Raw genomic sequence first — 26,779 nt, forward strand, 5'->3', positions numbered from 1 at the left:
AATAATAAGCCTTCCTGAAGTTTTGCTACCCTGTGAGTCTGGAGTCAGTAGAATAAGTGAATGCACTTCATGACATCCATGACTTATTTTCAAGCATTTGGCTTTGTCCCAGAAACCCAAACTCACCCCCTACCACTCTTCCAATGGACTCAACCTTTCCACACCTGCTGAAGGTAAGTACATAGAACCAAGGGTCATGGTTGGTAGTGTTGAAATTTATTCTGACATGTGTTAAAACAGTAAGGAAGACTTTGTTGGAGATCATGACTATAGTTGTAGGAGGGGCTAGTTTTCTCTTGAGACCAAATGCAGTGAAGACAGTAGGTTAAGGGGATCAATAGATAGGAAATTACTAAAAGGAAGCATCAAAGGAGGGGGATTCTTGCCAAGCTATGCTAACAAGAATCTTGCTAAAGGCAGGTGAAGAACATACCATTATCCACAGTGAGGGATGAAGACATTAATTATATCTTGATAGATACGGGTAGGACGACTTGCCATGTCTCTCTGACAAGAACCAACCTAATTTTTAAAAAAGGCACTGAGTCCCAAGGGTGGTCTCCATAAGATATGGCAGAACTGGGGTCCCTATCAGGTCCCTATCACCTCTTCCTGTCTCAGAGCTCTGTGTCCTCCCAACACTTAACCTGAACCTACATCTGCCCTGTTCCACCTTTGTGGTGGAACTCTAGCTCACACCAAGACAGACTTCATCCCTGGAATCAGCTAGAAGTATGATAGAAAGAATTACTTAGCTCTAGACCCGGAGCTCTACATGCTGAAGCCCACTTTGCACTGTCTCCCGAGGATCACCATCTCCAAACAAACAAATCCAAATCACTAAAGGACGTGCAGGCTAAGAATTGGTGTGCAAGAGGGGCTTGAGGCTACAAGACTAAAGGACACACAGGATCCAGATGCCTGGCACCTTTTTGTTGATTAGTACTGGGAGAATCAAGGAACTTAAATCCATTGCTGACTCTGAAATGCTGCATTGTTTAAAACAGAGATTCTCCTGGCATCAACCTAGAAGCCCCTCAACCAAAGAAATAAGATAAGGAAAATGGAGTACATTTATACGATGGAGTACTACTCAGCAGTAAAAAACAATAACATCTTGAAATTTGTAGGCAAATGGATGGAACCAGAAAAAGCCATCCTGAGGGAGGTAACTCAGACCCAGAAAGACAAATATGGTATGTACTCATTCATAAGTGGATATTAGACATAAAACAAAGGACAACAGCCTACAGTCCACAACCCCAGGGAACCTAGAAGACCCTGAGAGAGACACCCATAGTTCTGCCTAGGAAAGAGAAATAGACAAGATCTCCTGAGTAAATTGAGAGCATGAGGGCAGGGAGAGGATGGGAGGGGAGAGGGGAGGGGAGTCAGGGGAGAGGAATGTATAGCTCAATTTTTTAAAATGGCAAAAAAAAGTAATAAATAAATGAAACAGAGGTTCTCAGCCTGAGGATGGCATATCAGATATCCTGCATAAGCATAACAGATATTTACAATTCTTTTTATTTTTTAATGATTTATTTATTCCTATTTTATGTACATTGGTGCTTTGCCTGCATATAGGTCTGTGTGAGGGTGTCAGATCTTGGAGTTACAGACAATTGTGAGCTGCCATGTGGTGGCTGAGAATTGAACTCTCCCCCCCAACCAGGGCCTCCGGAAGAACAGTCAGTGCTCTTAACCGCTGAGCCATCTCTCTTGCCCCCTACATTATGATTCTTAACAGCAGCAAAACTACAGCTATGAAGTAATAATGAAATAATTTTATGGTGGGGGGTCACCACAACATGAGGAACTAAAGGTTCCTCATGAGGAACTAAATGCTGTACTAAAAGGTCACAGCATTGGGAAGGTTGAGAACCACTGGTTTAACATAAAGGGGCTAGCTGGTCACGACAGTCCATGTCTGAAACCTGAAATCATAGCATTTGACATACTGAGACAGGAGGATCACCTGTACTACTTAGTGGGACCCTAACTCAAAGAAAGAAAGAAAGAAAGAAAGAAAGAAAGAAAGAAAGAAAGAAGAGAGAGAGAGAGAGAGAGAGAGAGAGAGAGAGAGAGAGGTGAAGATGAAGGACTGATACTTGCTACAATATTGGTGAGCCTTGGAAATATTTCACTATGTGAAATCAGCCCCACATAGAATGACGAATGTTATGGGATTTCGGGTCCATGAGGTACCTGCCCTAGGCAAAATTCATAGACAGAGAGTACAATAAAAGTTATAGGAGGCTGGGGTGGGGGAGGGGGGCAATGTCGATTTATCAACGAGTGAGCAAGTGTCTCAACTTGAGATGACGTGAAAAGTTCTGGAGATGGATACTGGTGATGGTGGCACAGCACAGGGAATACATGCAACACTATTGGCTTGTACACTTAATACTAGGGACTTGTACCCTTACAAATAACCAAGGGGCCAAATGCTACCGTTCATGCCTTTAATCTCAGCACTTGCGATTTCAGAGGCACATGGCTCTGAGTTTGAGGCCAGTCTGGTATACTTATAGAGTTCCAGGACAGCCAGGGGCTACATAGAGAGACTCTGTCTCAAAGAATGACCAAGGGACAGTTCTTCTTCAAGGTGAGAGAGAATACTTTGGTCTCTCTTACTTTCGGGGATTTCTCTTTGGAAAGCCTAAACGCAAACTCTTGGGTGTATCTTACTTTCTTCTGAGCTACTCTCATTCTCTATCTTTTTATTTTTTTTTCCTCTGAGACAGGGTTTCTCTGTGGCTTTGGAGGCTGTCCTGGAACTAGCTCTTGTAGACCAGGCTGGTCTCAAACTCACAGAGCTCTGCCTGCCTCTGCCTCCCAAGTGCTGGGATTAAAGGTGTGCGCCACTACCACCCAGACATTCTCTATCTTTTTAAAGATGTGTGTGTGTGTGTGTGTGTGTGTGTGTGTGTGTGTGTGTGTGTGTGTGTGTTTTGCCTACACGGATGTCTGTGTACCATACCTGCCTGGTACCAGTGGAGGTTAAAAGAGGGCATCAGATTCCCTGGAGCTGAAGGTACAGATGGTTGTGAACCACCACTGGGAGTCAAACAGGGTCCTCTGCAAGAGCAGCCAGTGCTCTTAACTGCTGAGCCATACCGCTAGCCCCTTGTCTCTTTCTCTTAATCCCCATGCTTAACCCAAATATTAAAATATCTTTAATCCCAGAACTCTGGAGGCAGAGGCAGGTGGATCTCTGTGAGCTCAAGGCCAGCCTGGTCTCCAGAGCGAGTGCCAGGATAGGCTCCAAAGCTACAGAGAACCCCCCCCCAAAAAAAATAAATAAAATATTTTTGTTAGCCACTTCCCCTCCAAAATTATGAAGAGTTGGGTGTGGTAGCGCGTGCACTTTAGAGGTGACCCCAGCACTTTAGAGATAGAAATGGCTCAGGAGTTCAGGCATAACCTCAACTACATAAGACACTGTCTGAAAAGAATAAAAACAACAAATTTTACATCATGTGAAACTTACGTTAAAAAAAATTAAAGGGTCTTGGGAATAGTTCACTTAGAACAGGTTAAAGAAAAAGACACAGGTACAACGACGAAGGGATTTGTGGCTTTGGGACAACAGAAACTGGAGAAACAGGAGCTGAGTATGAAGCTCAGTAGGGGAAGTGCTCATTTAGCAAGGGCAAGTCCCTGGGTTCAAATCCCAGTCCCACAAAAAAGGAAAGAAAGAAAGGAAGGAAGGAAAGAAGGAGAGAGAGAGAGAGAGAGAGAGAGAGAGAGAGAGAGAGAGAGAGAGAGAAGGCATACTGTTTCCAGATTCGGGACAGAAAAAGGAATAATCAGAAGTCAGTTTTGCTTTACACCACAGAGATTTTAATGGTGTTTGTCTGTTCTGCAGATCCCTAATAAGGGTGATCTCGTACATGTTCCATGATGGTCTTCAGGCCAAGCCAGGTCTCTTCTGCTGTGGGCAAGATCTGCTTGGCTGGCAGGAGGAAGCCATAGACACCTGTATCTCTCAGTTCAAAGGCAAATGAGTATTTGATGCCAAAATCATAGGCCCAGTCGATGCTTCCACCACTGGCTTGGTCTGAGGGGCAAATGGAAATGAAATCTGATTACACTGTTACTGTTGACCTCCAGCATGATCAAAGATAAATCAGGCCCTCTTAAGCATGGGCTAGAGGAACAGACAAGACAGCCTATGAGGGGTTCATGCCTATGACAGAACAAAGCGCAAAAGTACTTTAAAAAAAAAAAAATGTTCAAATGGACAGTACGCTTAGCCTCTCTTTGGTGTCATCACAGAGTTTCTGACTGTATTTACCTACTTGGAACTTTGCTTGATGCCCTAATTGGCATCTTCCTCAGCTTAGGGAGGCCATGGCATTTCCTTCTTTAGAAGGCACACACATTGTTTTCTCTAGTGGGATAGAATGGATTGCAGATCAAGTGAGTGACTTGGTCTGTGGCCTCAGGGGATTCTCAGCACAAGGGTGGAGCAAGCTCCTGTGTGATGTCAAATCACATGCCCAGCGCTGGGGACCATGGGTGAGCCAGTACAGTAATGTGCACCTGAGCTAAGTCTGGCCATTGATGTGTCACATGGTGGTGTCATCATGATGAAGAAAGATGGCATTAGGCTACAAAGTCCTGAGGCATTCATGAGCTGGAAAAGCTGAGCAATGGGCTGGCCCTGGGGCCCCTCCCACAGATAGAGTTGGAGGAAGCCACCAAGTACCTAAGATCAAAGACCAGAGAGGCTATCACAGGGATGACTCAAGGTTAGTGTTATGGATTACAAACTACCAAGTGTTGGGAGCAGAAGTGTTTTAAATCACAGATGATTTTTGAGTGTCTGTATAGGCATAATAAGTTCTCTTAGGGGTGAACCCTAATCTAAAGGTAAAATTCATTTGTGTTTTGTATATAGCTTATATATTCATAGCCCAGAGATAACTTTATCACTACTGTTCTTGTACCTGAGCTTTGACTCAAGCCTATCATGTAAGATCAGATATGGAATTTTCCACTCGTGGCCTTCTCTTGGCAGGAGAAAAGTTTTAGCATTGGAAGCACTTTGGGTTTGAGGTCTTCAGATTTGGGATGCTCAGCCTGTAAAGCCCAAGAGTTTCTACGTCTGGTGACTTTCTTTCCCCACAGCAGCAACCACAGCACCTAGCAAGCAAAAAACACTAAATGGTTACTGACTGACTTCAGTGGATCCTGTGGGTTCCAGAATGACCATCTTGTACCTTTGGCAGAGCTAATCTCACTAAGAGGTGTAGAGAGGATAGACGGTCTGGGCTTCAGACAGAATCTTGACCCTGCAAATCACTAGCTGGTGATCTAAAGCAAACCAACTTATCTCTGCGTTCCAGAGATGCGTGTTTCAAGTGGGGATGAGCTGTGGCGGGAACTAGACGTGAAAAGGCAGAGCGAACGATTACAGCGCTCCTTTGTGCTCACTAGACACACCTACCAATGGCTCCTTTGGTGCCTATTTCAGTCTGAGGAGGCACTAGAATTGTCCCATTATACAGAAAAAGAAACTAAGATCAGACCATATATGTAGAATAAGCATTCAGTCAATGTCAATTACAGACTAGCGTCTGCCTGATATGCACTAAAATCACATGTTCAGTCCCCAGGACTGTGAAAAATAAAATCAACTGAGTGCCAGTTATTATTATAACTGTCATCATCAGTAAATGAGTAGGACCTGGTCACATTAGATCACATCAAAGATCAGAGACACATGGAGAGGAACGTGCCTCCAGCCAACATGAGCGTTAGCAAACGGTTTTATTCCACACACTATCTTTTGAGTCTCCCAACAGGCCATTTTACAGATGGACAAAAACAAGCAAGGGTAAGTAACTAGCCCAAGGTGACTTGGTTCCAAAGTGGCAGAAGTATAATTCAGATCCAGGTTTCTGTCTACCGGAGTTGTATTCCTTCCCCTAAATCTCTTCTAACTCTTGTGAATATGGAAAGCTCTTCAAAGCCCTTCACAGGCAAGAAGTTGCCCAGGAAATGTGTCACCTACAAAGACGTGCAGCTGGCCACTGCTTGGAGAGCAGGTGCTCAGCCCAGAGCTGCATACCAACCTGAGTCACGAGGCCGGCACTTAGCTAGTTCCTAGAGGTAGCACTTCTCCAGGTTAGGTGAGGCAGGATCTCAAGTCAGCACTGGCAGACTTGCATAAAATGAAAGACCAAGTTCTAAGGGATCATGCGGCAAACCTGTATGTGTCTGATATTTGCTTACTGGAACTATCTTTGATACCTGTGTCCTCAGCAAGAAAAGTATGCAAAACCCCAGCCTTCCAATATAAGGTAAAAGAAGAACTTAAATGCACTACAAAGAAATGGATGAGACATGTATGGGGGCTTCGGGGATCCAGGAGGGCATTCTGCTGACATCCTAAACTCCAGCCTCCACCCCAAGGCTGCCAAACAAAGGCATGCCCTTCTCAAACTTGTTGTCGTCAGGGTCCAAGGTAAGGTCCACTTCACTGTGCCCACTGCCAATACTCAGGAGCTCTGGAGAGTTGGTTCCCTGAGTGCTGGAGATACGGCCCGATCAATAGAGTCCCACGTGAACCCATTACATCCCACACTGCAATCCTGGCACTCAAAAGTCTAGGGCAGGAAGACTGCATGCTCAAGATCATCCTTGGCTACATAGTAAGTTCAAGGCCAACCTGGAATACACAAGGCCCTGCCTAAAGACAAAACAAAAAAACAAAAAGAAACAAAGGGAAAGTCAAGTCCACATGGAATTTGGTTTTCAAAGTCTCAGCAGCTCTGTGCAGATCAATCTTAGAGAACAGCCTAAAACACATATAATAATAGCTCCCAAGCCATTTGTTAACATTGGGTGGCTAATCTGGCCATGGGAATATATTCCTAAAGGGAGCTTATAAAATATAAATAGTAACATCATCTTACATAAAATTGGACAAATCCAAGGACACAATAACTGAGATTTATCAATAAAATGAAACAGCAAATAACTAGCATGTAAATAGAAAACATCCTACAGGAAGAGATGAGTAACGGGATATACACAGGCATTGATGGCAAATATGTCTGTTCACTGACAACATTAAAATCATCAATAATACTGAACATGATCAGGAATGCGCTAAATATTGAATTACTTTTTCCTATAAACTTTTTAGTGTATTGTAGATAACAGAAAGAAAGAAGAAAAAGAGAAAGAAAGGAAAAGTGAAGCCAAAAGCCCAAGTCTAATAAGAGAAACTTCCATGACTGATTATATATCATCAGAAGTGCTTTTTGAATTACCATGGAGCATTTTGGATTTAATGCTTTCTAAAACACCCATTAGGAAAGTCACAAGTAGCCTGACAGTGGTGAGCACGCCTTTAATCCCAGCACTTGGGAGGCAGAGGCAGGCGGATCTCTGCGAGTTCAAGGCCAGACTGGTCTATAGAGTGTGTTCCAGGACAGCTAGGGCTACACAGAGAAACCCTGTCTCAAAAGAAAAAGAAAGACAGAGAGAGAGAGAGGAGGGAAGGAGGAGGGAGGGAAGAGAGGGAGGGAGGGAGGGGGGAGGAAGGAAGGAAGGAAGGAAGGAAGGAAGGAAGGAAGGAAGGAAGGAAGGAAGGAAGGAAGGAAGGAAGGAAGGAAGGAAAGCAAGCCTCAAGGGGCCTGGCAGTGGTGGCACATGCCTTTAATCCCAACACTTGGGAGGCAAAAGCAGGTGGATCTCTGTGAGTCTGAGGCCAGCTGGCTCCACATAGTTTCCAAAACAGAAAAACAAACAAACAAAAAAGAAAACTTCAACTAACAAGTGGGTGTTCCTGCAAACATTCCCTCACCCTCCCCATGGCTGTGGCTGTATCAATATGCACAGCATATCGGAAGAACAGGTCCCTTTGCTTCAGATGACTCCCCGTTCATGCTCTCCTTGGCAACTAAATTGCGTCAGTCATTACACACGTATAGATGTGTGTGTGTGTGTGTGTGTGCATGTATCTTAAAAGACAAGAACAGCCTCCTCCACTCTTCTGAACCTGTTCTTGCTAAGACCACTAATGAACTAGTGACAAAATTTCATGGAAAATGTTCTTTCCTGTGCATTGACCTTTACATGGCCTTTATCATTTTATTCACTGTCTTGTTTTTTTTCTTAAATAATTGCTCTTTTCCATGGTTTCTGAAACTCAAGGCCCCTACGCTGAGCTCTCAAGGTTCTTCCCACTCCAAATACCTCCTTGCTTTGCTGTTTCCACCCTCTCCATACAACTCTCCCTCCTCAAGCTCCCTCCCTGCCTTGTCTCCCTCCCTCCCCTGTCAGCAGAATCTCAGGCCCCATCATCTGACGGCTGCAAATCCTGCCAGCACTTCGAGCTCAATATTTCCACAACCCTACCCTTGCTCTTTCCAATGATCACCTTTCATGATCCAGAACGTCCCTCTCAGTGAGTGGCAAGAGACTCTCCACTTCCAATAAAGGACAGGGGGCCAATGGCTTTATATCCCAGATATTTTATAGCCCATGCTATATGATGCTTGGACCATCATCTCCAGCCCTGACTCCTCCCACTCCTGCAGGGGAGGCGGCTCCTTCAAGTCCGTCACCACTGAGCCGCCACTCGATACTTCACTGAAAACTCCAAATGGCTTCCAGAATCCTTCAAAGAAAACTCCAAGTCTTCACACAGCACACCAAGGCCACATCCCCCCCGGCTTCCTTCCTCACGCCTGTCACCCCAGCCGTCCCAAACTTGCTCTGGTTCTCAGAGCCCTTGGTGCAGTTTCATATTTCAGTATCCTTGGATCTGACTAGTCGGAGGAATATCTAGTCCTTTGCCCCTTCTTTAGCTATGCAATGGCCAATCTTAAAAACTCCACTTTCTTCCTATTGAAGTTTCCCCAGAGCATTAAATCCCCCACCCCAGCTTTGTGATATCTTGAACCACGAATGACCTACTATGGCACATGTGTACTAATACTCCTTTCAAGTCCTGTTCATCTTTCTTGGAAGGTTTCTTGCATCTCCAGTACTTGGCACCGTGCTCAGCACATAGCAGATGCTGAATGAATGAATGAATGAATGAATGAATGTGTGTTTGAGACACGTGCTCTACCCGTTTCCAAAGGACCTTTGGGCACAGGAGCATTGTGGAAATGGACACTGGCTCTGTAGCTGTGAGTTTCTAACTTTATAAGGAAGGGGCACTTAAATGGTTCAGAATTCAAGGTGCACTGGGACCTTCCCTAGTATCCACTGGAAGGCAGAAGAACTTCACAAAGTCAGACAGCAAACTTCTAGATGTATCCCTGCCTCCTCTTCTTCCTCTTCTCCCCGTTCTGTGCACAGACAGTGGCCTGCCACAGCATCTTGCCATTGAGCCATCTAGGGGTTTCGTGTTGTTGCTATTTGGCTTGCTTTTGAGTTTTTGATACAGGAAACTGAACCAGGGCTTTTGAACCCAGGACCCTGCACATGCTAACTAAGCACCTGTCCTATCTACCATTGAACTCCCCAGTTCCTAGCCATGTTCTCTTAAAGGAGCCACATCCATTTGTATGTCTCCCCCCCCCCCACACACACACACACACAGTTCAAGGCAGAAGTCCCTCTTAGCCAAGAAAGGGAAGATTAAGAAAAGAGCATGCGCTTTGAAGTAAGTTCTGATAGAGGTTCCTTTTTAGGCAAAAAGATTGTACATAACATCATTGAGATGTAAGGTCCTGGACAAGCTTAGGAAACAGCACAAAACTCACACATCCAGGAAGTCCTTTGTTGTCACATAATAAACATTTGATGGGAAACATTTACTGAGGGAAAACAGGTAGGGCTGGGTTCTGTGTGTGAAGGACTGACTACCCCTTTCATACGAGGGCATTTAAAAATCACTCGCCCAAATTCAAATGGTGCTTTTCCTCTTAGTAGGTCATTTGCACAAACTTTGAGCAAATTAGATACTTACAGATGACGGAACAGATTGGCCCCACTTTGTAACTGGTACCATGTAGTCTTTTCAAAGATCGGGCAGCCTTTTGGGACACTTCATCCTAGAAGGAAAAGAGAGTGGGTAAAACTTGTCTCTTGGGAAACTGGTAGAAGAATGCAGACTGGGGAGCCTAGCTATGTCGACCCCTTCGCTGGCTGACACAGGAGCAGACACTGGTCCTTTGAGCTCAACCATTTCGCTAGAAAGTGAACACCCGAGATATTCCCCTGCCTCAAACATGCAGCATGGGTAGTTAGTTATTCTTTCATTACCCAGGTGTTCTCAACGCTCCAGACTTCACCGTTCTGCCATTAAGTGAAAAACAGTAAGGGGGCCAGAGAAATCACTGAGTGGTTAAAGGTGTTTGTGGCCAAGCCTGAGAACCTGAACTCAATCCCTGTGACTCTCCTGGTAGAGGAAGAGAACCAACTCCTGCAAGTGGTTCCCTGACTTCACACACACACACACACACACACACACACACACACACACACACACACACACACACAAAGTAAGCAAATGTATTTCTAGGTTTTCTAGAAAGTGAGCTGGCCCCGGGTGGTGGTGGCGCACGCCTTTAATCCAGCACTTGGGAGGCAGAGGCAGGCAGATCTCTATGATATGGAAGCCAGCCTGCCACAGCTGCACAGAGAAACCCTGTTTCAAAAAAAAAAAAAAATTTTAAAAATTGAGTGGACTTAAGGGGCCTAAAGAGAACATGCATGCATGTACTAACTTCAGGGTGTACCTGGGAAGCTGAGTTGCTTTTTTTTTTCCTCCAAGTTGATCCCTACACTGGCTTATTTCCCATGATTGTCTCTTTTGCCAAGAAGCAGAGCTCAGCAAAATATTTTCCATTACTCAAGGGTTCCAATTTTGACTGATTGAGGCTTTACTGTCCTTGCTAAGGATAAATGTAAGGTCTTGAACTTGGGTCCAGGAAAACAACTGTACAAATACCAGATGGGGGAAACCTGGCTCTGCCGAAGCCTCAGAGAGCCTGGGGGTTTCAGTTGTCAATGAGCCCAGCATGAATTAACAGCACAATGCAACTGCCAAAGAGCAAAGGTGACCCTCAACTGCATCCCTGAAACTACACAGGAGGATGGGATTGGGATTGCAGTTACAGCCACGCTCTGCTTCGTGCCCAGTTAGCCAGAAACATGGGCTTTACGTTCACTTTGGGGGCTACCTTTCAAGAACACAGATAACCAAAGCTGGCATTCGGGAAACGACAACTGGGTATTGAGTTTGGCCCCATATTGTAAGTCCTTACAGGAATCGAGACAGTTCAGAGGTGGGATGCAGTAAGGGAAGACCCAAGACAAGTGGCTTTCTAGCTGCCAAGTAATTCATAGATTCATCTCCCCCAAAAAACAAACTTCGTCAATATAGCCAGATGATAAAGCAGGGCTGGGGGACAACAACAGAAAGAGAAAGCGCTAACATTCAGCCCTCTACCCAGCATGGCACAGGCTCCCTCCAAGTCAGAGAGACCAGCCCTAGGCTGCAAGTTACATAGCTACCTCACACATGCTTGAGTGCAGGATCTAGACGACCAAAGGTTATCTAGGTGTAGATATAGAAGAGACCTCAAGAGGGAAAGAGGTGTTTTGAAAGGCATGATGGGGTGGGGGAGACATGGATGGTGAAAAGGGAGGGGAAGGACAGCAGTGGGAAGGAACAAAGGGGAAGCAGAAGAATGGGGGGGCAAGAATCAACGGAAACGATTTTTTCAATGTCATAATGAAACCTTATACTTTATGTACTAATTTGTAATTAAAAATAAATTATATTTAGTTCTTTTTTAAAAAATGGGAGTGGGGAGTGCATTTAGGTTCCTTCCAACCCTGACACTTTCCCCCAAGATGTGACTTTGGTAAGAAGGTCCCCTTCAACCCCGAAAACTGTCCTAACAAGTCTAAAGTCCAACTGATGAGAGGAAGATACATTTGAGCAGGAGTTATCTATTCTATGGCAGCCTGTGGCTGCTGACAAAAATCTATTTGAAGGTAAATTATCCAAAAGGTCTCGATTCCAGAGGCTTATCCCTAACAGATGGGTTTCAAAATCAAGCCTAAAAGCCAAATTGGAAATATTTGCACATTCTCTACATCTGGGAATAACTGTTGCTCAATTGTGAACAGCTTCCTAAGATGCTACCATCGGACCCAAGGCTGCAGCCGATCTGTTTATTTCTCAAGTGGGAAAAATGACAGAAGGAATCGAGTTAGGGAAGAAAGCGTTTTAGCACACATCGCCTACCAGTGCATTGTCACCTCAGGTCACAGAGCCAAAGGCCCTAGGTAGTGACATGGAGCTGCACTGCCTAGCACGCAGTGTCTGTCTAGCAGTCCAAGAACAGCAAGTCCACATAAGGGTGATGGCAGACTCCTAAAGCCAGGCATAGTGGTGCATACCTGTAACCTAAGCACTCAAGAGGCTGAGGCAGGCAGGGGGATCAGAACTTTGTAATTTTAGAGCCAACCTGGTCGAGGCTACCTGAAGTAAGACCCTGCCTCAAAAAGAAAAAAGAAAAGCAGATTCTTGGATCATCTGTGTTAAGGTAACAGTAATATTACAGATTCTATTCACCAAAGAAACTCAGTTTACGATGGGTGTATGTCTCATGACCTTCATAGCCAGTCACTAGCGTGCCTCCACCTTGGTACCTAACTTTATGAATGGAGCTTAACCTGTCCACCCAACAGATGTGGTTGTTGAAATAAAAATCACAGTGAAGGAACTCACCAGCTCATCAAAGCTATCTGACTTGGTGCATTTATAGCCATAGGGGAACATGAGTAGCTGGGAGTAGCTGTGGAGGGTAATAAAAGCTTTGACTTTCCCATGACTCTTGATAAAGTTCACTATGGATTGCACTTCAACTTCAGAGTTGGCCTTGGGTCCATGGTATGAGTCAGAGCAAGGGCTGCTACTGGCTCCAGGTCCTGATGGGATGAAGAAGATGCCTAGTTAGGGCAGTATATAGGGAGATACTTCAGAGTGGAGGTTACCACATACATGAATAAGTTCCTCCTGTGGAAACCAGAGAAAGCCCACCCGTGCATTAGATCAAGTCTCCTCCTCTGAGGACACGGCAGGAAGCCTGACCAAACTCATCCTGGACACATCTCTTCCTTTAAAATATGGTTTCTTCCACAGCAGAAAGAGCTATCAGATGAAGTCGTCCTCCCCTCTGTGGGAGCTTCTGGAAGAAGAACCCCTGAAGTGGATGGGAGTTCTGTTAGTTCATTTTCTGGAGCCTCTTCCAAATTGTAGAGCCCAGGAGCAGAGGTTTCTGAGAGCCTACACTTCCAAGTCACAAAGCCACAAATGTGAGGAACCTCTGACATTCTTTCTGCCCTAAAGAAATCACGGCATTTGGCAGGGCCACCTTTGGCCCTGATTCTCTCAGCTGCTAGAGTTGCTCAAGAGAACTGAAATAGGGGTCACTGAAGGCCTGGCAGAGCTGAGAATGCTTGAGACTCCCTTGGGGAGCAGGTGGGGGCTGAGATTTCCAAGCTCTCCGACTGAACTAGGCAAAACCCACAAAAATACATCTTCTGCCATCTTATTTAAAACTATTTAAGAATAACATTTCAGAGGGGTAAGTGGCATCAAATTACTGGATACAGCTCAGTATTCGGGCTCTGGTGCTTTGATTGTTTTTTTTTTTTTTCCCTATGCACAAAATAATAAGAATGATAAATTGTTAAAGCAATGAACGAAGTTATCACTCATGCATATCCCATCACATTTCCCTAGTGGGTCCTGTCCCAGTTCTGTAACTCTCGATAATTCATTTGGTTTACAAATATTTAATGATTGTGCTCTGTATTGCAGACTCTGTGCCAGGTATTAGGGAAAAGACACAGCACCCAGCCAGTGTTTGCAGTGCTTAATCTGCATTGTCAACTTAACTGGATTTGGAACACCTAGGAGATAGACCCCTGGGAGATCCTAAGGTCTTTTCAGAGACATTCAACTGAGGAGAGAAAACCCACTCTAAACCCTGAATGTGAGTGGCACTCCCACACAGGCTGGGGTGAATACAAAAGGAAAAGGGGGGGGAGACAGCTGGGCCTCAGCACTCATCTCTCTCTTCTTATTGACCAGGGACACAATGCAGCCACATTCTTCATGCCCCTACAGCCACCGCCATGATCTTCCAATTGTGTAGCCAAAAGAAGCTGAAGGAATGTTCCTTCAATCGTGTAGGCAAAAGAAGGAAGCCCTTCTTCCCGTGAGAGGCAGTTTGTCAAGTATTCAGTCACATCAATAAGAAACATAACTAGTGTACTGCTATTGGAAGTTAGTAGGAAAAAAAACAACAAATTTCAACTCTATGATTAGTCAAATAGAGGTTTAACTGGTGCCTAAGAGTATGAAAGAACCCCCAACTAGCTTGCAAACAGAAAAGCTGCAGTCAACAAAACTAGATGAGCAAGCTAATGTTTTATCTTTGACTCTATTTCAAAAACCCATTTCTTAATTCCATTTGTACTTTTTTCTTTCTTTCTTTCTTTTTTTTTTTTTTTTTTTTTTTTTTTGGTAAGTTTTCCTTCTCGAAGCATCTATCCGATGATGTAATGCTTGTCTTCCTAATAGATCCTAACCCCCTCTAGCGGTTGGTTCCGCGCTTCCTGCGCTCTCGCCATTGTGCAAAGCCTGGCTTCTTCAGCTCAGAGGCAGAACTGTGCCTGCAGGGAAACCAAGACGCGAGGCAAACCATATTAAATGCTGCCTGGAGCTGTGACAGTACTGCACTTCCCCCCTCCCCCCGTGAAGGGAGAGAATCCAGTGAAGTGTTTCAAAGGTTTTTAAATGACTTGAATCCTAAGTGGACTAAACAGGCTGACAGCGCTGCAGAGCCCCTGCAAAATAGTCAGTCGTCCAGACTGCAGTCTGACCGTCCCTGGGGACGACACCCTGTGCTCACCTCCGAAATTTGCATCCCAGTTCCGATTAGGATCCACACCAACACAGATGCTTCCAGACAGTTTAGACCGGGTCTTTCGCCACATGCGATTCTTTCCAAATCCAACCGAAGACGAATATGGGGGGAAGAAAAGATGGTCATCCCCTCTGATCAGCAGGTCTCTTCCCCAAGTGTTCCTTTTCCTTGCTCCCCACAGTCAGAACGACACAGTATTTCTTTTGCCCACAGCTGCCAAATGGTCCCCACACAGGGTTCACTTTATGGATTTCCTCTCTCAAATAATGCCTGCCAAACCATGTTCCATAAAACATGGCTCTGTTAAATGCTAGCCACTACCGCAACAAAAAGGGAAAGAGATGGAATTTCTGAGAGAGTAGTTTGGGGAAATATGGGAATAAATCGGTAACCTTTCTACAGGACTGCCAAGGGTGTTTAATGTTTTAATGTTTTTTAAGAACCTCTGGGAGAGCAGAGGCAGCATTTCTCTGGCTCTATATTCATGCAGCGTGTCGGGCTTTGAGCAGAGAATGTACATCTCTTTGAAAATGCTACTGTCATTGTCATCCTTATCTGCTCTCTACAAGAATAAATTGAAACTCTGATTCATTCTGAATATACGTGAGGTCACAATGTCACAGTGGTGATTTTGTCATGGTATCTTATGGGGAGGGAGCCGACATAACTCCTTTTAGTGGTGTTACAGAGGATTTCTTTGACAAGCTGTGAGTAGAAGTGCTAGGATGCATTGTGCCGCCTACTTACATCCTGTTGCAACCTAACTGTCAGCAGGTAGTATCTGCCTCCCCTTTTCTGTCAGTCACCCCACGCACACACACAGACATGCACACGGGCACACATCTCAGAGATAATTGGGACAAGTCTCCTAGGTGACTCACTGCGAACACAGCTCTCTCTAATAGTCCAGCATCACGGCTGAAATAGGCTCTGGCTGAGTCCACATGTAAAGACATCGCTGTCAGAATAAGAAGTGATTACAAACACTTCCCTGTGCCTCATTTCAGGCCACTACTGAGAGATTAGGCATTCTGCTTAGAGTAAATCAAGACCAGAAAGATAACTGTTGTTTGGTTTTCCAGGTTCCTACATGTCTTAAGTCCTATGGATGAAAGAAAAAAAAAAAAACCACAAACAACAACAAATAAAAACAAAATTAAGGGACTTACAGAGGTGTGGGAGAACACATACCCATCAGGGTTTGTGACAGGCAGCAGGAAGATATCCAGGGTTTCCAGAAGGGAAGTGATGGATGGATCAGTTCCATAATCAGAAGCAAGCTGGGTAGAGACAGAGTTTTCAGTCTTACAAACCCCCTTTTGCCAGAAAACACACTGCAAAATACTATGGCACTGTGTTTTTGTGGTTTGGTTTTTGTTTTGTTTTGTTTTTTCCAAACATGAATTGTTGATCAATGGGAAACTTCCAAATCCCTTGCAGAACAGTCTCCTGCAGCTTAACACACTAGTGTCTATAACTTCTCTTTCTGGTGACAATAATTTTCTTATATTAAAAAAAAGTCAATTATCACCTATCTATTAGAAGTAGCAACACTCTCTCCCTTTATTTGCAGTGTCACTTTTTGCATTGGTGGGCAATGGTATGTGTGGTTTATTTGGATCTATGAGCCAAATTATAAAAACTTAATATTCTTTAATCCTCCCATGGGATGACTTTCCAAAAGAACTCAGGGCCAACATCAGATTACTTAAATATGCCAGGATGTTGCTAAAGGTATGGAGAAGCGGTTAAATACCATTTGGGGAATTACATTTGACTGCCATCAACTGCAGGAGAGTTGAAGTTTCTGCTGGATTAAAATTTATTCATTTCCTGTGCTCAGTCATCCTAAGGCATTACTATTCAACTGTTAAATATCCATTTCATAATACCCTAAAGGTAACCGAATTTTAATTGAAGGGAAAAATGTATCAGTCGGCATGCACGTGGTTGCACATGCTTCAATGATCTGATGTGGATTGATTTCCTTTGCTCATGAATTAACATTCTGATTTATAGTGTGTCATTTTGGAATTACTTAAGAAACAGCAGCCTAGGTCACACCCCAGCATCATGTCCTGCCTTTTGTGCCCTGTGGGAGAGAGAGACTGCTACATCCCAACTTCAAAATCAGATTTGGGCAATATTCAGAACAACCCAGACACCCTCAGCTCATTTCATGTTAGATCTGTAGGTCAAAGCAAACTCTTCTTGAACCTATTTCCATTCACTCTCTGAAGCACTTTCAAGATTTAATAGGAGAGTCACCTCCCTCAAAGTATTAAGCCTCTCTCCTGGTCCTATGCTGAAACTCGATACCCAGAGGCCTTACTGGCCACCCTTTTCAATTCTTCTGGCTTGCTGTGTTTTTATCAGGGGGCCCAGGCACAATAGTACAGCAATCCTAGATGAGATAAACCAAAGAAAAGAAAGCTTGGCTGATTCTGTTTTCTGCCGGTGTTTTAAGTGAAGGATTTGCTTGAGAGTGCCTGCAATCAGGCCCACCGGCACAGTGTGTGTTTACTTAGTGAGCCTAACTCCCAAAGGACAAAATATGCGAAGAATTTTAAGCAAAATGACCTTATTTGCTGTCCACAGTGCAGTAGCTTGTGTAACCCACTCTCGAGCGTGGATGCCCGCATCTAGCCAGATGGCTGGCTTGTCTCCTCCGGTGCTGAACTGCAAAACAAGCATAGCACAGCATAGCAATAGAAACAGCTTCTCCCCAGTGGGCGGGCGCCTCTCCCCCAGGGTCTCTCTCTGCCCCCTTTCTGTTCTTGGCCGGATTAAGAGAACAAGAGGAGACGGGCAGGTGACACCGGCTTGTTTTTGCTGTCAGTTTGCTTGGTCCCTTTCTTTTAAAAGAAAGCTTAAAGGGAGATTAACAAGCAAAGCAAATTTTTCCTCCCTTGATGTTTGTGAAAAAAAATTACCATAGATAATGTAATGAAAATATGCTCACGTGTTGTTAGCTGGGAAAGAAACAGGTTTTCAGTAGTGTGTCATTCTTATTTAAAAGACCAGTTCACGTGGGAGTGAACATGGGAACACACGTAAGAGGGCGAGAGGAACAGACAAAAATGAAAAAATAGTTACGGCTATCATCATCCTGTAGCTGTGAAATCAGAGCTGCCGGAGATATTCCTTGCCTCCTTGTTGGCTGGTTGGTTCCTCTGTTTTCCAATGTTTATGCATGGATTATATTATTTTAGTTCTAAGACTCTCATCTTTCCCAGTCCTTAATGAGAACAGAACGGCAAGCCCCCACGGTGTGCCACAGAGTTTCAGTTTTATGATCTAAGTGACTGGGTTATTTGGAACAGCAGCCTTGCCAATTGGATCAGTACATAGGGAGGAAAAGAATATTTTTGCACCATCAGCTTCTGTCTCTGTGCAGCATCCTAAACACAACAGATTAAGGTAGATGAGAAATGCAAATTCTTGCTAAAAATTTTTACATTTCACCGGTTTGGGAAAGTTTTAGTGAAAATGTGTTGAGCCTTTTCCTTCAAAGTGTTAAGATGTAATAAGCAGGGAACTCAAAACAAACAAACAAACAAAAAAGTCTCAACCACCAAATCGCTTGGAAAATCAAAGGCCAGGAAAATCCAAGGCAGGGAAGAATTTGGGGTTCCCTGACTCAGCGGTAGGCCAGCCGGTGAAGAGCTGAAGCATTCCCAGGCCAACCGTCCTGCAGTAGGCTAACTAGCCCTCCCAGGCCAGCTTGGGGAAACCGCTCTGGAAGTCCATCTATCCCAGTTAGTCAGTTGGTTCCTAGCCACAACGTCTCCAAATTTAGTAGGACTTGTGACATTTCCTTCCCCCATACCCCCCTTAACACACTCTTTCTAGGAAGTCTGGGGAAACAATTTTCACTGTTTTTCCGAACTAAGTGCAAATGCTTGAAACTATTAGCCCGAAGACTGTTAGCGGCGACAGTAGCAGAGAACCTTAGCCGTTTTTCAACTGTCACCTTTAAAAAAAAAATCCTTCATTCCAGGGCATTACCTTTGTTTGTTTGTCATCCTCAGCACACTGAGAAACTATTTTTTTAATGTGGTTCAGGCAGTTACTAGGGTTTTTTTTGTTGTTGTTGTTTTGTTTTGTTTTTAAGCTGGCTTTAAAAGAAAAGAGATAGGAAAAGAAAAATCCGCAAAGAACTCCCACTTCGATTAATTTCCCAGTGCTCGCCTTCCCCTCCCCCGCGCCCGCCGCCTCTCCTGCTCGGCTCCAATTGGCGCCCGGCTCCCCGCGAGCGCATCTATCAGGACAGAAGCATTAATTCTCTCCTGCAGACCTGCGTCAGCGTGCAGGAAAAGAGAAAAAAAAAAAGAGAGAGAGAGAGAGAAAGAAAAGAAAAAGAAAGGGGGCGGGCGGTGGTGGGGATGCTCAAAACCAGCAAAGACCGGTTAGGAAGAAAAAAAGGAGAAAGGGGGTTGGGGCAGGGGGGACCTGCTTTGCAAGCCGAGCCGGGAGGAGCGGGATTCTGGAAGCGTCGAGAGATGGGAAACAAAAGTCTCTGCCCCCTTTATACCTTGAGCACATTCATGGGCCGCTTTTCAAAAGATGAACCTATATTCACTTTGCTCACTAGACCAGGGTGCTCGGCCACGAGGTTATCCATTTCTTGGTTAATCTGCGAGATTCAAATGATAAACAGGCATGTGTAATTTAGCGACGGAGCGAATGCAGCTAATAGGGTCTCCTCGGCCCTCTGCTCCCCGGCCTCTCCGCGTTCCAGCTGGGGGCGGCTGGGGATGATGAGTCACTCTGAAAAAGAGAAGCCATCTTGCCGCAGCAGAGCCGGTTCTTTCCAGTTCTGTGCAAAGTAAAATGGCACTTGTCTGGTCTGCCTGTGGCTTTTTTTTTTTTTTTTTACCCCTAGACCTCGTTCAACAGGGAAACCTTTGGCCCTCACCGGCAAACCGCGGTGGCACCAAAGAGATGTGGGTGGCGTGTGCTACAAAATACATCTGCCTGGTGCAGGCCCCGGGACAATGGGGACATCCTCCAGCCACTGGCTCCTCCGACTCCAATTTTGAAGGCTCATTGAGATTCTATACGTTCTCCACATATCCAGGCTGCGACCATTGCAGCATCGGAATTGCCAGCATTTGCTGTCACGCACACCTTTTGTTAGATCGGCATGTTAGGGAGAGCGAGCTTTTTTATTCTTTCTTCTAGCCAAACTAAGACACTTTTTTTTCTTGGGTGGGATGATTTTAGGAAGGTAAAAAGATACATATATTGCATGTATTACACAGGTGACATTGCTCCGTGTTCAATCGCACTGATATTTCTGGCAGCCAAGCAAAGGAACAAATCCATTCAAGTCGTATTTTGCCCCCAAATCGTTTTAAATAGCTCTTACCACTAAATTATGGCAATACATTTTAAACTTTTTATTTGGAGACTTAGTGTGTCCCCCCCCTTACTCTCCTATTCTGTGCTTCACCCCCCCTCCCCCCAGTCAGACAGAGCAGATACATAGACCTGTCTCAGCTTCCGGGAAGGCTCTGTCACATCAGTAAGTGCAGAAAGAAAGGAATGAGACCCAGAAAGGCAGAGATTGACTTTGCTACCGTGACCTTGGATCAGTGTGCAGTTTGGGAGCTTCGGATATACACTCCTACCCTCATGAGGGTGGAAGACAGCAGACTCCAAGTGGCCCCTGATACATCCAAGACCATAGTTAATCGTCGCTCTTGAGTGACTCTGTAGCCTGTGCAGCTTCAAAGTCAGCAAAGGAGTGTTGTGGGAAGAGTGAGAAAGAGCTATTTGTGGACTCACTTAAACCTTCTGGGAACCTCCAAAATAACTGTGTGGCTGTTGGGATAGACAAACGGACTGAATTCAGTTCCTGCATTAAACAGGCACTGCCCATGAAATCTGAGGGAAACTTTAAGACGCTAGGAAATAAAAGGAACATAATATCCAGGTTATCATATCAGCACGAGGAAGTAGCCTTGTCTTCAGGGAAAAAGAGGGACTTGTTTCTCTGATCCTCCTCCTCCTGAAATGCCTACCTCGTCCAAAGTATGGTAGGCCCCAAAGTTGAAGTTACCACTGCGCTCTCTTCTCTGATTGAATAGCATTTCTTCACGCTCTTGATCCAACAGAACCTGAGAGAAAACAATTCTATAATTAGTTGCCAGCAACGTAATGGTGTAAATGAAGTGCTGACACTTGGTCCCCGGTACCAGGGTTTCCTCGTTGTGTGTGTATCTTGTCCATAGGCTCTGGGTCAGACACTTCTCTTATTATGGTAGCACTCTGGAAAGGGACCCGGTATGCATGGGCTGGGGGCCAGGCAGCAGCTGCAGGCAGGGGATGACTTAGAGGGCCTTTAGGCCATCTTGTGGCTGGCTCAACCTGCCTTTCTGAGTTAACCTCTAATTAAAAACTAATTGAATCACAGATTGTTTTTCTTCCATTTGCATCAAATGCAAAAAGGGACAGGCTCCCTGCAGTCTCCCCACCACCCTGCGGTAGTAGCTCACACTGAAGGGAGACCGATGTGAAGCTTACAGGTCCCTTCCCTGGCAGAGTGGGAGAGGGCCAGCAGGCCTCTGGAAGGCTGCTCTCTGGCATACTTACTTGAACATCTTCAATCATGATGGAATAAACAATCCCCTGGGACTCTAGGAAAACTTTGACCGCCTGGATGTTGACAAAAGGAACTCGGACATGGACTGCCTGCCTGGGGATGGTGGGTGATTTCCAAAAATCAAGCTGAAAGGAATAAAGGGCCCAATGACTGAATCATTCTGGGAGAAACAGCGAGTTGTACCCGGATGGATTTCAATAATGCAATGTTACCTAGTTTATTTTGAGTCTACAAAATCAAAATCACTCTGGAATCACTATTATAGAGCAACAACAGCGTTTCTCTGTATCCAGGCATCAGCAAATACATTATGTTTTGAGCACACATGTCTCATGGCTAGATATTAAAACTGGCAGAGGGACAGATGATCTTAAATTATGGGAGGTCTTAAAAAATAAGATCAATCTGGCACTCAAGTAGTCCAATTCATTTCATCATGGGATATTAATGCCATAAATTATTTAAGAAGGGAAATAATGAATTAAAGGTGTTCAGCAGTGTTTCAAAGTAGCTTTCACAATTTCCATCCTGTTTTCATTCTCTCAATATGAGATATGTAGAAGAATGATATATTTTTCCTCAATTTTCTGATTGTGAAAATGAGTCCCAAGGAGAGAAGGCCATCTGCTTGGTGCCATATAGTTGGGACTAAAGTCCAGGTTTTTGAAAGCCAAGCTCCAAGAGTCAGCACCCCACATTACCTCAAAGGAGTCAAAATATAATCTAAAATAGATGTCAGTCTTGCTGACTTTACTTCCTGGAGGGAGCAAACGTTGATGCTAGGACAAATACCTGAAGATGCTCTTCAGCCTCCAGTTGCACCAGAGTTTTAATCTGCTCTTCATTACTTGGGATGATCTCAAGAACTTGGTCTCTAAGAAATATTAATCACAGACATGACCTTAAACACAAAGCTCGTTCACTGTTTCCTGTTGCTTTCTGCTTCCATCAGCCTCTGCTCAGTCAATAATCTCTCTCACAAGCCAGAAGCTAATAAATTGTATACTGACCCACATCCCCAGAACGAGGAGGTGATCAGACGGCTTTATTTCCTCCAAGGAAATGTTATCTAAATAATAATTAAGAAGTGTACCTGCTGCTAGCAGGAAGCTTGCCATTAAAGTTTCCTTTCCTTGAGCTAATGAGTATTTGACAAACAACACCTGCGGCTCATAAAGCACTGGCTTTTAAAACTTGTCTGTTCCTGCTTTTCAAGGAGAAAGAAAGAGGGAAAGGAGAATAATTAATTTGGTTCTTGGAGTTGGAAGGAGACCCACATCTGGGGAGATGGGAAGTTTTCTAGGGTTTTGGTTTGTTTGGGTTCTCTCTCTCTCTCTCTCTCTCTCTCTCTCTCGGTTGTTCTTTGTTTTAGTTTGTGACTGAAACTACAACATGCTACCATCTCCAGATCTCATGATGCAAACAAACTCGCGTCTCAGTTATCAAAAATTGAGGCCCAGGCAAATCAAATGGTGTCATGATACCCACATGCACACATATGCTCTAAGGCGAAAAGCCTTGACAGAAAGGAGAAATCCCCAAACTGGCAAGCATATTGTTAGAAAAGAGTTTGGATAGAAGAGCTTTTTGCTTAGTCACGGAGCCTTTTCTTTCTCTGTCTGGTTTCCAAGCAGGCCGACTTCCGGTTCATCGGCGCTGATGAGAAGGACTGATGCAGAGGGGATGGGAAGCCAGGTCCACTCAGTTTCCAGTGCACACAGGTGGCAGAATGCAAGCTTGTCCAGACCCTGCTGCCTGCAAGTATCCATCTGCCAGAAATGGTCTGAAAATCCCTCCATTTGGTCTCATTACTTTTAGTTAATGCATGGACTCCCAGGAGCCCGCCTTTAAAATGAGGTGCTGGGAAAAGTAACACATTATAGACTAGTATTTCCTGGTGTGTGTTCTAAGGAACAGCAGCCCTTGGAGTTGCTCAGTCAAAAGGGGAGGGGTGTGACTTAAAAAAAAAAAAAAAAAAAACTCATAGATTTCTAATGCATACATAGTCAACATTCTAAAAACCCTAAAGTTCATTTAACTCTCTGTTTTCCAAATTGAATTGGCTAGCTATTTTCATGAAGCAAATTTATTAGACTGATCCATTAATTCTCTTAGAATACTCTCCAAAAATCCTCCCCAAGTCCCTTACAGAACTGAGGAACCAGGACTGATGTAGGGGACTCACACCTAGAAGCCTGGCACTTGGAAGGGAAAAGCAGTTGGAAGGCTACAAGCTGAGGGAAGGGGGCGCCGGTGTGTGGGGAGAGGGGCAGCCTGAGCTATATATGAGTTCTGGGGCTGCCAAGGCTAGAGTGAGAGCCTGTCTCAAAAACAAACAGTAGAATCAAAGCATTTCAGAGCAAAGATGATTAGCTGACTCCTACAGCCCTGGGTTTCCTAGTCCCCACTGAAGCCTAGAGGACAAAGGCTGACTGACAACAGGGGAGCCCAGAGAAGCCAGGTGGTGGGAGAGGGGAACTGACTGTGACACCTGAGGCAAGGATAGCAACAGCTCTCCCCTGCTGCCTACCAGCCCTACACTCTGGCCATTGGAGGGAGACCAGCAAGGTCAGTCTTGTGAAAATTCATTTTTACAAAATGGAGTCCTTCCTGTCACATCCCACTAAAATGTCCTCTAGGGCCATGGGAAAGAAAGAGGAACAGGTCTCGAATTCCCACTCCTGGATGCATCTCACAGAGTCCCTCCCCCCAAACCAAACCAAAACAGGCTGCCCTATCTTAGGCCATTCTCACTTAGCACATGAAGGAACTCCCAGCTATAACCTTAAACCAAACTTCACACAGTAACTATCCTCACTCTCCGATCAGACAGAGCCTGCCAGCTCCCACAGGCAGGGTCAAGGCACTACCATTCGAGACACATTTCCCTGTCATAACAAAATCCCTAACTTTTCCTCTGTCCTCTGTACATAGTAGAGTCCACCACAGGCTGTACCTGTCCCAAAATACAGCCCTATTCTTTATTCCCAAATAAAAGGTCTCTGTTTTGGCTTTAGACAGCTTCCACTCATTTCTTCCTTCCATGGTCAATCATATCTTCTTTTGCCAACTCCTGTTTTTCCACTACCCCACACACACACACACCACACATACATACACACAAACACATACATACACACACACCACACACAAACACATACACACACACAAACATACACACATACACACCACACACTACACACACACACACACACACACACTACACACACAAACACATACACACACACCACACACTACACACATACACATACACACACCACACACAAACACATACACACACAAATATACACACAAACACATACATACACACACACCACACACTACGCACATACACATACACACACACATACACACACCACATACAAACACATACACACACAAGCATACACACACTACACACACACAAACACACACACACACACACACCAAACACACACAAACACACACACACACACACAAAACGTACATACATACACACAAACACGCACAATCTAAGAGAACTCTGACAACATTGAACGCAGGTTACGAGCATCATGAACCAGGTAAGTAAAATTCAAATAAACACTAGAAAGTGTCACTTACCCCACAAATGTTTCTCGACAGTAGACATGCCCAAACAGGGCACCCAATAACAGGATCAACTTCATGCTCAAAGCTTCCCCAGAGTCTAGAGTTCAGAGCCTTCCCTGATCTTTATAGGGAGCAGAGCTGAGGGCTATATCTCAGCCCTCTGAGAATTCGAGGGATTCCCATATGGTAAAATTCTCACCTGCTGGTGACATTCTCAAGGTCACAGATACCAGGATATGATATCACCAATCTGTATATTTTTCCTTTTTAGAGTGAGATAATAAATATCAATAGAAAGAAAACAAAATTGCTAAAGCACACCAAGGACAAATCAGACATTTATGATTTAGAACATAAAGTGCCACTAACCCTGCTTAGTGATAGAAACCAGATTAATAGACCCAGAGGTTAAAGTCCTTTCTGGGTCTCTGACAAAAAGGAAGAAAAAAAAGGGCAAAGCATTTATAGTAATTACTGGGCATCCTGTCTATCACATTCTATTAGTTTGCTCATTCGTTTATTTTTATAGTGTTTACCCTGAAACACTGTAGTCACTCAGTCCGCATCTGCCCAAGGTCCCTGTAGATGTGGCCCGGGCCAGCCCTCGCTCTACACTAAATAAACAAAACAGAATGCCTTGTAATTTTTAATTCCACACTGTCTCTAAAGTGATCCATCTGCATTTGTGCCAAATTAATAGCTCTATTGCTCTGCTTTTCCCAAAATGAGAACGTCTTTCTGATTATAGCAATGACGATGCTTGTTGAGAAAGTTTGAGTTTAAAGGAAGTGTTTCACTTAATCACTAGTAATTCCTCCATCCAAGAAAACCATTTGTATCTGTTTCTCTGGATTTCTTTGGACAATATACAGATTTACAGCTCTCTCTCGTACGCTCCCTCAGATTGTCCTCAGACTGGCTTTGGGGCAGACACTGGCTTTGAACTCCCGATTCCCCTGTGTCTAGTTCCCAAATGCTGGAATTACAGGCATATGCTTTCATACATGGCTTGGTTCTTTCTGAAGCAAATATTTGTACTAAGAAAGATTGTTTTTAGACAGATTTTCTCTTTGTCTGTACAAACAGATCTTCAATAATCTAACTTTGTTCACTGCTTACAAGGAAAATGGGCATACCTATTTTCTTTGAGGTATCCTATTTTTTATGTTGTAGTCAACCACACATTATATTCAACCTGGCAAGAATCAACCACAAACAACTGCAGAGAATTTTCAACTTCCCTTTGTGTATCAAATTTTTCATCTGAACACACTTTAAAATCCCTGGATTTAACGTCTCCAGTAACTGCATAAAGGAGAAAAGGGTATGCATATCATGTTTCTAGTTGAAGAAATTACTGAATTAGTTTGGTTTTTATTTCTCTTTTGTCTTATGTTTTTGTTTTGTTCTAGATTTTTGTTGTGGTTGTTGTTGTTGGTGGTGGTGGTTGGTTGGTTGGTGGGTGGGTGGGTGGGTGGGTGGTTGGTTAACTGGATTGGTGTAGTATGATTTTTTGTTTAATTTTGTAGGGGTTGGGGGGTGGGCGGGGGAGGTCTGTTCTGTTTGTTTTCCAGCCCAGACTGGCCTCAAACTACCTAGGCAGCTGAGGATGGCCTTGGACTTTTGATCCTCCTGCCTCCACCTTGTGTGTGCAAGGATG

The 26,779-nt window shown here is 44.4% G+C and overlaps 1 protein-coding gene across 1 annotated transcript; it reads right to left on the reverse strand.

The window, feature by feature from the left end:
- Window positions 1–3,875: 3,875 nt before the first annotated feature.
- Window positions 3,876–25,196, reverse strand: Cpa2 (carboxypeptidase A2). Its single transcript, XM_027391402.2, has 11 exons — window positions 25,132–25,196; window positions 22,321–22,402; window positions 21,519–21,653; window positions 20,948–21,043; window positions 19,456–19,557; window positions 17,502–17,600; window positions 16,091–16,201; window positions 14,907–14,997; window positions 12,716–12,915; window positions 9,941–10,025; window positions 3,876–4,063 (listed from the first exon to the last, which is right to left on the reverse strand). Exons 1-11 carry the CDS (start codon window positions 25,194–25,196, stop codon window positions 3,876–3,878), a joined length of 1,254 nt encoding a protein of 417 aa, XP_027247203.1.
- Window positions 25,197–26,779: the final 1,583 nt, after the last annotated feature.

This window comes from Cricetulus griseus (assembly GCF_003668045.3).
Source record: "Cricetulus griseus strain 17A/GY chromosome 1 unlocalized genomic scaffold, alternate assembly CriGri-PICRH-1.0 chr1_0, whole genome shotgun sequence".
NCBI classification, from domain to species: Eukaryota; Metazoa; Chordata; class Mammalia; order Rodentia; family Cricetidae; genus Cricetulus; species Cricetulus griseus.